This window comes from Nyctereutes procyonoides, unplaced genomic scaffold (genome assembly GCF_905146905.1).
Source record: "Nyctereutes procyonoides isolate TBG_1078 unplaced genomic scaffold, NYPRO_anot_genome, whole genome shotgun sequence".
Classification (NCBI taxonomy): domain Eukaryota; kingdom Metazoa; phylum Chordata; class Mammalia; order Carnivora; family Canidae; genus Nyctereutes; species Nyctereutes procyonoides.
This window is the reverse complement of record NW_026575047.1, coordinates 271522-283811: the sequence shown is the minus strand read 5'-3', so window position 1 is coordinate 283811 and position 12290 is coordinate 271522. Positions and strand designations below refer to the sequence as shown.

General features: G+C 61.9%; 1 protein-coding gene across 9 annotated transcripts in view; it reads left to right on the top strand.

Annotated features, from left to right (window-relative positions):
• The window catches only part of GAK (cyclin G associated kinase), a 65258-nt gene that overhangs the window by 12735 nt on the left and 40233 nt on the right, over positions 1 to 12290 (top strand). For 7 of the 9 annotated variants that reach the window (XM_055326053.1, XM_055326058.1, XM_055326060.1 and 4 more), the window contains 6 exons: positions 114 to 228; positions 3376 to 3518; positions 6371 to 6496; positions 9665 to 9754; positions 11581 to 11716; positions 12038 to 12150. In XM_055326053.1, the coding sequence (XP_055182028.1) occupies positions 114 to 228; positions 3376 to 3518; positions 6371 to 6496; positions 9665 to 9754; positions 11581 to 11716; positions 12038 to 12150 (723 nt within the window). Of the gene's footprint in view, positions 1 to 79; positions 229 to 3375; positions 3519 to 6370; positions 6497 to 9664; positions 9755 to 11580; positions 11717 to 12037; positions 12151 to 12290 lie in introns of those variants that run through there. The other 2 variants (XM_055326056.1, XM_055326061.1) reach the window with 2 other exon arrangements.

The following is a 12290-nucleotide window of genomic DNA, read 5'->3' as shown; positions in this document are numbered from 1 at the left end:
GGGATTGTAAGGTAATTTCATTCAACATTTTGGCTCTAGTGTCTTAATATTGTATGTATATTTGTTTTTAAATGTGCAGACTTACGCATTCTCCTTTAACAAGACACCTGCAGAAAAAACTTTCTGGCCACCCCAATATTGTCCAGTTTTGTTCTGCAGCGTCCATAGGGAAAGAGGAGTCAGACACTGGGCAGGCTGAGTTCCTGCTGCTCACCGAGCTCTGCAAAGGTAACATTTCGTTGGGGTGCGAACCGCAGCGTTGCCACCTGTTGGAGTGCTGAGCTGTAATAGGAAGGGAGGGGTTGCGGCCTTGGCCCTGAGGGCACACGGCCCAGTAGTCTCAGGCACTCCCTGTATTCTTAGGAAGGAAGACTCTTTAGTTCATTCACAGGAGTGGGAAGGACCTAGGTGCCTTCCAGAGAGTTCCAGGGGCAGAGTGGTCATGTGAGTATCTGGATGGTGCCAAGGGAACAGAGGTGTGGGATGTGCCTGGTTCCCAAGGTAGGGCTGTGTCTGTCTGCACTCATGGGGCATCTGCCCTGGGGGTGAAGAAGTAGCCGTGGGCCAGGTGGAGAGTGCCCGCCCCACTGGAGCTCCCATCTCAGAGAACAGTGGGGCCAGGACTCTTAAGGCCAGGCAGGTACAGAGGCCTGGGCAGGTGCAGAGGCCTGGCCAGCAGGGCCTGGAACCAGAGGCAGGAGCCCCTGGGCATCGTGGGTAGAGTGTGCTTGGGCCTTGGTCAGCAGGAGTGTGTGCTGGGAGAGAGGAAGCCTGTGCCCCACAGCCACAGGGTCAGGTGTCCTGTGCCCACGAGAGGGGCCCTCAGAGAAGGAAAGGGTGGGGGCCGTGAGCGGTGACACCCGGGAGGAGTCGTGTCGTAGCTGGCAAAGGGCGGAGGCGCTGAGCACTCTGTGGACAGGTGGCAGGTGGCAGGGAGCCAGGGCGAGGGAACCACCCCGGGGTGGGGGTCCCTGTCTAAACACAGCGGAGTGAGGTGCTCATAAAAAGAGGGTTTTCCTAAACATTCTTTGCTTTCTAAGAAAAGCCTGCCACAGCCGGCTTCTCACGCCCGTACACTTACTTGTTCTCTCTTAAAGGCTCTGCAGGGTCCCTTAGTCCATCCCACGAGATCCTCAACCAGCCAGCACCCCCTTCGTGACGCATACCTTTCCTTGACCACAAATGTTGGTGTACGGAACTGCCGCGTGTCCGGCGTGTGAGCCCGGCGATCCTGTGGGTGGGGATGGGGTGCCGTGTGGAGGCCCCAGCTGGCACGTGCTGGGCGGCGTGTGTGAGACCACACCCACACGCAGCTCCTCCTCATCTGCCCCGTGGGCTCTGCTGCTGGTGCTGTGTGTGCCTCGTCCTGCTTTCTGTAGTTTGTGTGTCTTTGGTTCACGTATCATGTCTTCTGTTCATGTTCTGGGTGCTCAGGGTGCTTCTGGATTCATCAGGACCAGTGTGAGCCATCTCGCTAAGGGCACCAGGCGTGGGGCCTGGCAGTGGCAGCTCACAGCCCTTGCCCTCGGGGGGTGGAGTGCTACTCCATGATGGAGCAAACCCGCAGAGCGCACCCCTCGTCGTCCTGGGAGCGGCGGGAGAAGCTTGGGGTGCTTGCAGGTTGGGTGCTGAGCGCTGCAGGGTGTGGGAGTAGAGGGTGGAGGGGATCTTAGGGAGGGACGTGGGTGCCAGTCCCACTGGCGGCGGACCTGGATGGGTGCCCACCGTCTCCCACTCTCCCTGGTCCTCGCCCCCGTCTTACCCTCCACTGTGCCCTCTCCAGCCACTCTGCCACCTTTGAGGTCATTACTTTTAAGAAGAGCCCTCCTGATTCTCCCTGGACACAGTGGCCAGTGAGCCACTGGCATCGTGATGCCCCTGCTGTGGCCTGGCTCCTGCCCATTATCCCCGGCAGCATGGCCGTCTGTCCGTCATCCCTTGTTCTAGACCCCTCAGCGGGGCCTGGTGGGGCCTGTGTCCTGCCTGTGTCACGGGGAAGAGCAGGAAGTTATTCCTGAACGCGCCCCGTCCTTCTGAGGGTGGGGTGCACGGCTGGGAAGTCGGCCTGGCTGGGAGAGGGTGGCTGTGGGTCGGTCCAGGGGAGCAGGGCCGGGCGGGCTGGTGGGGGGGGGGGGGTGGGCGGGCCGCCAGAGCACACACTCCCTAGCAGACAGGTCAGCGGGCAGGAGTGCGCAGGTCCGAGCCCTGATGCCCTGGCTTGGGACTGCAGAGGTGATGACAGGGCGAAAATCCCAGCCCCCTTGGGATGTGGGCAGCCCATGCCGTCTGCCCAAGGGCTGTGCTGTCTGCAGAGCACTTAGAGTCCACTTGACGTTAAGCCACTGCCGTGTGCAGGCACAGGGGTTCACTGACTCACCCAGACAAAACAGATAGACTGCAAGCAAAGTCCACAGTGAGGGTTGGGTGGTCCCATGTTTCATGGAAAAAGAGGCCAAGCAACGGGTTTGCATATCTATAGGCTCCCTAGAAGGTGACGCGTGAGCCAGGAGCTGCAGGAGGCGAGAGAGGAAAACCATCGCAGCTGAGAGAGCAGCATGTGCCAAGATCCTGGGGCCTGTGGCTGGAAGGGAGTCGGGATGGGTGGCCGGAGACGAGGCCTGTAGGGGTGGTAACCACCTTGGTTCTGCACTGAGGGTTTGGGGCCTGGGGATGGAAGGAGCTGGAGGGCCGAGGCAGCCTGGGCCTGGAGCAGAGGGCAGTGCGGAGCCCAGGGGAGGGTGGGTTCTCAAAAGAGGCCCTGGGCAGGGGCCAGAGGCAGGACAGGGCTATAGGTTAGCATGCGGAGGCGTGGGGGGGGGGCTGCAGGGGGGGGGGCTGGGGCACGGGGCTGCTGTTCCCAGCGGGCGTGCCCGTGGTCACAGAGGACTTAGCCCTGCGTGTGGCGGAGCTTCCGGCCCCCACGGCATCTGCTGGCTTCCCTGCCCCGTGTCGGGGACGGTGGGGTCTGCAGCTGGGGGCCAGCGTGTCCTGTGGACAACGCACCTTCCGCGGGGCGTGTGTTGACGGTGGGAGGCTCCCGGGCGGGCGACCGTGTGCTGCCTCAGGAAACGAGGCGTCTGGGGGGCGTGCGTGTCGGGTCCTTTGTCTTGTGGCTGCGTCTTGGCCTGGCTGCGCGAGGTACAAGCCCGGCTGACTTCCGGGCGCCTCCAGCCGTGCGGCCGGCGCTGTTCCACGTGGGCTGCGGCGGTGTCGCTCCCGGGGTCCTGGTGGCCGTCCCTCTGGGCTTTCCTGCCTTGGGCCATGGGCGCTGCTGTGGGCTCCAGGGGGCAGCGGCGAGGCCGCACAGCGTGCCGCCCCGGGGTGGGGGCAGCATTCACAGCGCCATGGTGATGTGACTCTAATTGTCTCTTTTAGGGCAGCTGGTGGACTTTTTAAAGAAAATTGAATCTAGAGGTCCGCTCTCTTGCGATACTGTTCTGAAGATTTTCTATCAGACGTGCAGAGCGGTGCAGCACATGCACAGACAAAAGCCGCCCATCATCCATAGAGACCTCAAGGTACCACCTCCTGCCCACCTTGCGGGCCTGCCCCCATCAGGACGGCCCCTTGCTGGCTTTTCCAGACAAGAGGGATGTAGGGGCTTCTGAACGTCAGAACGGGTTTCTGGAAGCTGCTCCTCTGACGTGGTGCTGAGCCCTCTGCCTCCCTGCCATTCGGCACCGCGATCTGGGCCTGGGGCTCCATGCCCCCTGCCTGCCTGTCACCCCGCCTGCCTGTCCTTTGGCGGGCTCTGGGACACTCACGGCTGAGGCTCCCGTCCTTCCGTTCTTCCGGCCCCGGGAGCCGTGGAGAGCTGCTGCTGCTCCGTCCTCCATCCCGGGACATGGGCTCTGCGGGGTGCCTGCGTGCGGCTCGGGGCCTCAGGCCTTGTGCCACAGAGGTTGCTCTCCTGCAGGGAGCACTGCTCCCGAGATGCCCGCCGCGGGGAGTGGCACTGTGCTCGTGATTTCCCGTTGCCCCGCTGGAATGAATGGTTTCCGCTGTGCCTGTGTCCGTGCTCCGCGCCCGCTTCTTCAGTAAACTTGTCGTTTTCTGCCCGTCAGGTTGTGGGTGGTTAGCGGGAGCTGCTCTGGCCTTCCAGCGGCCTTTCTCATGTCCTGTGTGCTGCTGGGGCCTTCTCCTGGTTTGTGGCCTACTTCTCGTTCCCCTGTTGTGTCTTTGGAAAAACCCAAGACAGTGGAACGTGCCTGGCGTCCACGAAGCTCACGCCCTGACTCTGACCACATCTTGAAGGAGCAGATGGTTTTTGCTGAAGAACCTTAGGATCATCTCGTGCCCTGGCTCTCCCAGATTCTTGTTCAAGTGTGATGTGTGTCTAGCCTGGCTGGCCTGGAGCAGGGCCCTCCCCTCCTTGGAGCCACACTGGGCTTCTCCGTGTGCCCAGGGAAGTGTGGGGTGGCATCTTTGTTTAGACTGGAGCCTTGGACGGGCTTGACCTTTCCTTTGGTCCCCTGAACCCAAGAGGTTGGCTGGTGCCCCCGTTGCAGAAATCGTGGGGTCAGTATCCAGCCTGGCGGGTGCCTGGGCCGCCCCACACGCTAGCCACCCCTTCCTGCTGTCTGGACGGGCGGATTTTCTCGTGACATCAAGACTCATGGTTTGTGCATTCACCTGTGTGTGTCTATAGTCTTTTTAAGGGAAGGGAACTCTAGAAGGACGAGATTAGTAAAGAATCAGCGTTGCTGAGGTGTGTGGTGCGGACATCCCTCGTCCTCTCAGTGCCCTGTGTTTGCCGGAGGGCCCCAGTGGCCAGCCAGTGCCGGGCCTCCTTGAGGTGTTCCCTGTGGCTTGTCCACGGGCGTCGCCGAGGGGGCGCCCTGCGGACGGGCAGGTGGGAACGCATGTCCTTGTGTTGCTCCTGTGTGAGGCCCCGTCCGGCACTGCAGGCTGTGGAGCAGAGCGCTCGTGTCTGGCTTTTTGTCCAGCCTTATGGCGTCGAGGTCCGTCCACCTCGTGTGTCGTGGGAGCTGCGCACTGGGTTGAGGCGTGCTTCCCGAGGCGCTCCCATCCCTGTTTGGCCCGTGGAGCGATGCCGGCACCCTCTGTCGGGCGTCGTGTCTCCCCCCACCCTCACCCCACCCTCCAGCAGCGGGTGGAGGCACCCGGTGCCAGCGACCCCTGGTCCTGGGTTTTAACGAGCATCTCTTCAAGTGTGTTGGAGTCTGGATTTTCTCTGGGGAGGTACCCGTGGGGAGTTCGCCTGTTTTTCCCGAGGGGTCGCTTTCTGTTTGGTTTCTTGGAGCCCTGTGCCGGTCTTGCTGTGGCTTGCGTCGTCACTCTGAGTAGTGAGTGTCTCCCGTGGGATGCTCCTTGTTTGGCCTGGAGTTTCTCTGTCTTGCTGAGGAGTCGTTACCCCGCTGAGAGACCTGGAGGCCACTCTGCATGAAGGGGCAGGTCGTCTTCCTCGATCCATCGTGGGCACCTCGCCTGGGTGGCCGTGCTGTGCCTGTGGCCCTTGGCGCCCCCTCGCCACGGTGTGGCGTGCACTGGATGCCCTTGGGGGCTGTCCCTGGTCCCTGGGCTCCTCTCTCTCCTTTAACGGAGCTTTGCAGGGAGGCTTAAATCTGCTTGTCGGGCATCAGGTGGCCTCCGCGCTCTTCACCTCTCCACGTGAATCTCTGAATTAGTTGGTCAGGTTCCACCGGAAAACCTTTCCAGAATCTGATTGGAGTTGCCTTGACTGTCCCGCAGAGTGTGAGTTGACAGGCTTTGCCTTAGAAGACCCAAGTGTAAACACACCAGCTGTGCATTCAGGGTAAGGGGCCCGGTGAGCAGGCCGCGCGGCCACGCCAGTAAAGCTGCCTGGGACCCGTGTCACGAAGCCACCCAGTGTGGGGCCGGCGGGAAGCAGGCTGGCTGGAGCTGGCTCCTGGCCCCTGGACTGGGGACCTGTCCGGGGGTGACGGGCACAGACGTCTGATTCCTTGACTCTTTGGATTTTAATGGTTTACCTAAGTTATTCATAGTTTTCTGAATAGAGGTGTTTTCTGCATCTTTTGTTTGATTTCTTCCTAGGTTCTTGATACGTTTGATGATTTTGAAATGGTGTGTTAATGTTCTTCATCTTTTAACTGACTTTTTTAAAGGTTTCTTTTGAATGTTTTATTGATTGGAGTTATTTTTGATTTATGTTTGACTTCAGTTTTCTTTCTTTTTATTTTTCTGAGTTTCTTATTTTTAAAGGAACCCATAATCACTTGGATCAACAAGAAGTTAAGATGCTGTGTCCTCCCGTTTGTGGGAGGAAGGCTCCTCGCTGTGGTCCGGGGAACCCCGTCCCGTCTCCAGCACTCCCTGGGCCTGGGTCTCTGCACCCAAGTTCATAAGGACTGTCTCTGGAATTCTGCAGGTGGAAAACTTATTGCTCAGTAACCAAGGGACCATCAAGCTGTGTGACTTTGGCAGTGCCACGACCATATCGCATTACCCCGACTACAGCTGGAGTGCCCAGAGGCGGGCCCTGGTGGAGGAAGAGGTGAGTGGTGGCGCGCGTGCCCCCGTCCTGGCCTCCTTCCTCTGATGCTCGGACTGCGGCGGTGTGCTGTGCCCGAGAGGACTGGCGGGCCAGACCTTGGTGTTTGCCTCCCAGGTGTGTCTTTGGGCCAGGAAACCAAACTTGAGGGTTACCTTGTGTGTCTGTCACTCACCTCATCCCAAACTTGCCTCTTATGGCTTTTTTTTTGGGGGGGGGGGATTTTTTTTTTTTGTACAAGACCTGTAACGGAAAACTTCCTATTTCCACCGTTCTTAAGTGCGTGTGCCAGCAGCATCGAGTACGTTCATCGTGCTATCGTCCCTGCCATCCACCCACAGAACTCTGCCACCATCCCAAATGTGGCTGTTTAAAAAAAAAAATCATTTAAAGATACACGTCATGGGCTCCCGCAGGAAGCCCCAAAGGACGTTGGTGGGTGTGTCCCGAGCACATGTGGGTCAGAGCGTGACAGACGACACACACACGTGGCAACAAGGCCTTGGGGAGGGGCCGGGGGCACTGTGCGGCTTGCCCTCATCTGGACACCCCTGAGCTGCACACTCACAGCAGCTGTGCTTTTATACGTGGTGAGCAAACACAGAGGCAGGAAACCCCAGAGATGTCGGGGTAGGCCACGTGTGGGGGCTGCGCTCTGCAGGGGCGTCCAGGGAAGCCTGCTGGGAAGGAGCCTGAGGGACGGGGCCTGAGCAGGCCAGCCGCTCGGCCCCCGGGGCCTGCACCACCAGGAGCCCGCCTGGAGGTCAGGTCTGCACAGAGCACCTGTTGCTTCTCCTGGAAGGTGTCACCGTCCCCTGCAGGCCCCAGACAGGTGTCGTGGATCAGAGCACAGGTGCTCCTAGATGGTCTGCACTCATCGGGGAAGGGGGCCTCCATCACTAAATCACCCCAGACCAGTGCGTTCCCTCTTGTGTGTGAGCACATTTATAGCACAGCTGTTCCCGGCAAAGCGCAAACGTTCGAAAGCTCTCCTTATGCCACTTTGCAGAGTAACGATGGTGTAGGAGTGTGGAGAGAGGTCCTTGTCCCCGGGTGCTGGGCGGGTGGTTTGTGGCCGCCTCATGGGCTCTGAGTCCCGCCCCCATCACTGACTTTGGTAGCTCCTTGCAAGCGTGCAGAGCACCTGCTGTGTGTCGTGCACACCTGTTTGGGGTGATGGGTGGGGGGCGGGAGTGGCCCACTCCTGTGCTTTCCTGCCCTGCATCTCCTCCCACCCCTGCCATTGGCCCGGGGGCACGTGCACCCCAGTGCCGTAACAGGAGCCCCCCATCCTCCGTGATTGTTTGCAAGGACTGTGGGTGCCATTTCTTTCATGGTTCATATTTTGGTGCCCAGATGCCGAGATTTGCTTCACGCTCAGTCCTGTGTGCTTGGACATGCTCCCTTCATTCGAGAGCCCTTGTGCACTTTGTGGAGCAGCAGGGGGTCCCGTCCAGCCCTGGCACCTGTGTTCCTCAGGGGAGCGCTGCCGCCTGAGCGGGAGGGAGCACCAGAGACCCAGCTCTGGGCGTGTGGGCGCGTGCGTGCAAACCTACACGCGTGTCCCTCTGTTAGAAGCCCTGCATCTACGCTGGTCCCTCCATCTGGCCTGTCCCGTGGGCCTCCTGCCCCCATGCCACATCTGTGTGCCCTCTTTCCTAGCGAATGGCCCAGCTGCACATCCCAGAATCCTCGTGTTACTAGAGAAAACAAATCTACTGAAAGGGACCCAGATTCACGTGTGGTTCTGTGCTCCCTCATGCTCCTCCGTGCTGTGCGGAGAAGTCCTTGGATTCTCCCTCTCCCCTTCGGGGTGCTGGTGTTACCACAGTACGTTCAGTGTGATTTCTTTTTTTTTTATCCTATTTTTTAATAGACGACTTTTTGAGCAGTTACAGGTTTCCAGAAAAACTGAGCTGAAAGCAGAGGCCCCCCCGCCCCTTGCCCACACGCTTCCCGCTTTGTCCTCCTGTCTCTCTTGCAGGGATGCGCACACGGGTGCGCATTTCCCAGGTCCCCCGCCCTCTCACGTGCCACATGCTCTTCTGGCTTCTGCTTGCATCTTCTACGTCATGGCCTCTCTGGGTCTGCACATGGGTCCCTCCATGGTGCCACCCGGTTCCCCTTGTGCTCCTGGTCGGGCGGGGTCCAGCGTTGTGCCACCTGCACAGTTAGAGACGGCAGCACCCTGAGCAGCCTGCGTAGGGCTCTCGTGTGCGTGTCTCAGGGTGTGAGGCCGGAAGCGCAGTGGCTGGGTCTGTGAGTAGGTCCAGCTGACAGGGTGTAGGGCTCTAAGTGGAAGTGTATCGGTCACGCACGACAGCTCAGGATCCTAAGCATGCCGCTCGGGGACTTTTCCCGTGTGATGCCCCTGTCCCCCTGCGTCTGGGGCGTGTGGGGGCTGTGTGGCGCCCCCAGCTTCACCTCCCCCTGGTGTCCTGGGCGAGTCCTGCCTGAGCGCAGGAGTGTAGTTTTTGGAATGGGCTGCTCAAGGCCTCCACCCACTTTGTTCCCGTTCATCCCTTGTTCATCCCCGAGGAGTTGCAGGAGTTAACACACCCCGCCCGCGCACCCTGTGTCCACAACGGGGGCCCCCGTGCACTCACCCCACCTGTGGCCGGCCTCTGCAGGGGCTTGAGTGGCCGACCGTCACGTGGAGAACAGCTTGTCGTACTTTCCGTGTGTGTCCGGCCGAGGTCGTGGCCCTGGTGCCTGCGGCCTCGTGGTCGGTGTTAGCTTACTTACCTTTCCCTTGGGCGCGAGGCCTCCCCGTGCCGCAGCCTTGTCTGTCACATGTCCCACCCTTGGTACACGGCCCCCAGGGTGCTTTACCTAAAAGCCTGCTAACTTTGGTTTGGTTCAGCCTCCCACAAGGACCTGTCCCGAAGCGTCTCGTAGAAGAGCGCTTCCTCTCACAGTTCCGGGCCACACTTCCTGCGGGTGGGACACACTTCTCCTCCGGCCCAGGCAGCCGGGTGCCCACACTGAATGCTTGGGTGTGGCTGCATCCGCAGGCACCAGCGAGCACCAGCGCCCCTGGGGCAGGCAGCAGTGGGGGTGAGGAGGCAGGCGAGCGGCCTGCCACCGTCTGGGCAGTGGCATGGATTCGAAGCAAGATAAGGAATGGTGCTCGTGTGTGGCCTTCCCCTTGAGACTGTCTCTGTCCTTCAGATCACCAGGAACACCACACCCATGTATAGGACACCGGAAATCGTGGACTTGTACTCCAACTTCCCCATCGGCGAGAAGCAGGACATCTGGGTGAGGCTGCGCCACCGTGGTACCTGGCGGCCCCGCTGTGGGCATGTGGGGCCTTCGGGGCAGGTTCCCGCCTGCCTGTACTCCCCTTATTCCTTCTTCTCCTTTTGCTGTTTTCACAAGAGTTACTTGTGACTGCCCTTAGCAGAGACACGCAGAACAGAGTCGGGTGGGGTGTCCCACAGGGTCCTCGGGGACGCCGTGTCTGGGGCAGCGCGCCTGTGACGGGTGTGCCCGTGCGGGTGTGCCCGTGCGGGTGTGCATGTGGGCCCTCCTGACCCAGGGACATCTCTCTGAAGGAGAGGCCAGGGGTTCATGCAGCCGGACTGGCCGTCCCAGTCTTAGAGCTCTGCAGGTCTGCTGACAAGCAGCGTGAGGGCCAGGCCCTGACGCCCGGGTGACCCTGCTCCCTTCACCTTCCTGAGACCCTGTGGTGGTGCCTGCATGGTGTGGGCATGAAGCCTGGTTGTGTCCCTCCTGGGGCGTGGTGTCCGGGAGGAGCTGGGGGAGAGCGGCGCCCAGGGGTCGGGGCTGCACCTGCCCACACCAAGGCCGCCCGCCCCCTTCCTGGCCCCTAAGAGCGGGGGGTGGGGGGAGCCGCGCCTCGGGCCCAGACCACTGTCAAGGGCCGAGTTGAGGTCTCCGGGTAAGCCTCCCGCGAACCCTGCTGCGGACGGGGGAGTCTCCACCCGAGTGCAGGTGGCCACTGATTGCGGCTTGCAGTGAGCTAGGGGTGCCCGCTAGAGGCCCCCCACAGCTGCAGCCTGTGCAGTCTTCTTTGTAAACGTGGGTCCAGCCCAAGTCGGTGGCCTCGGCTCATCCCTGCGCCCGCGGTCCCGCAGGGGAAGCTCATGCTGCGTGCTGAGGGGCTTGCGGCCCCCCCCCCATCGGAGGGAGCGGCTGTGGGCACTCCATGCCTCCGTTCCTCCTCCGTGGCCCCGGCCGAGCTGCGGGGTAGTGGGCGGTGGGGAGGGGCGTCTCGGGCAGGGCCTCTCGTGGACTCCCGGGGCGCACATTGGCTTCCTGCTCCTGCCGCGGTGGGCTGTGCGCGCTGTGTCCTCCCGGGTGGCCCTGGGGGGCCAGAGGCTTGCACGTGGGGACGTGGGGACGGGCTTCCCGATGACAGAGAGACACTGTTGGCCCCTCGGACCGCAGGGGCTCGTGCCTGAGGGTGCAGGGCAGGCTGGGTGTGCGGGGGGGGGCGCCCCTCGGGGCCTCCATCCTCACCCCTGCACCCCTTGCCCCCTCGGTGCCCCTCCCTCACCTCCGCTCCGCCCCCACTGCCATCCCCTTTGCCCCTGTCCTGCCCCCAACTCCGCCCCATCACTCCTGCCCCGCCTCCTCCCCCCTTGCACCCATTTCCCCCCCTCACCCCTGCCCCCTTTTACCCCCCACCCCAACTCCGCCCCATCGCTCCTGCCTGCCCCCGCCCCCCTTTGCCCCCATCTCCCCACCCCCCCCCCCCCCCCCCCCCCCCCCGCCCTGCCCCAGCCCTGCCCACATCACTTCTGCCCCGCCTCCACCTGCCCTTGGCACCCATCTCCCCCTGCCCCACCCCTCGGTGCCCCTCCCCTGCCCGCCTCCTTTGCCCCTGCCCCCAACCCCGCCCCCTTGCACCACCACCGCACCTCATCCTCTCAACGCCGCCGTCGCTGCCCCCCTCACCCCCGCCCTGGCCGCCCCCTTTGCCCCTGCCCCGCCCCCACCCCCGTGCCCCACCTCCACCATGCCCCCTTTGCCCCAACTCTGCCCCATCACTCCTGCCCCACCTCGCCCCCTCAACTCTGCCCCCTCGCCCCTGCCCCCCCTCACCTCCACCCTCCCCACAGGCGCTGGGCTGCATTTTGTATCTGCTGTGCTTCCGGCAGCATCCTTTTGAAGATGGAGCAAAGCTGCGGATAGTCAACGGGAAGTTCTCGATCCCCCCCAACGACACCCGGTACTCTGTGTTCCACGACCTCATCCGTAAGTCCCATGTGCAGAGGCCTTGAAGGCCATGCCACCCTTCAGTGCTCGGCCTCATCTGTCACGCCCCTCGTGGCTGTTTGCCCCCCCTCCCCGTTGGGGCTGTGCCCCGCGCCCAGCGCCCGTGTGAATTCTCAGGGCTCTGAGTGGCCCTTTCTGGTAACTGTGCCAGTTTTGGTCTCATTCTCCATGTCCTGTTTCACTCCCTTGCTGGTAATACCAGTGGCGGGAGTAAACCGAGGGGCCTCTGGGGTTGTGACCTTGGGGAGAGACGGTCTTGCGGTCCCGACCCTGACCTGAGCTCGCCTGCTTCTGCCCTAGGCGCCACGCTGAAGGTCAACCCCGAGGAGCGGCTGTCCATCACAGAACTGGTGAACCAGCTCCAGGAGATCGCGGCCGCCAGGAACGTGAACCCCAAGTCTCCCATCACTGAGGTAGGGGCCTTGCCAGGCGTTGTCCTTGATGGCGTGTTCAGGACGTTCCTGAGAGGCCCACCTGCCCTGGGCAGGAGACAGGGTTCCTGGCAGCAGCTGCTGGGGGCTCCCGGGGGCGGAGCCCATAAACTGGGTGTGGG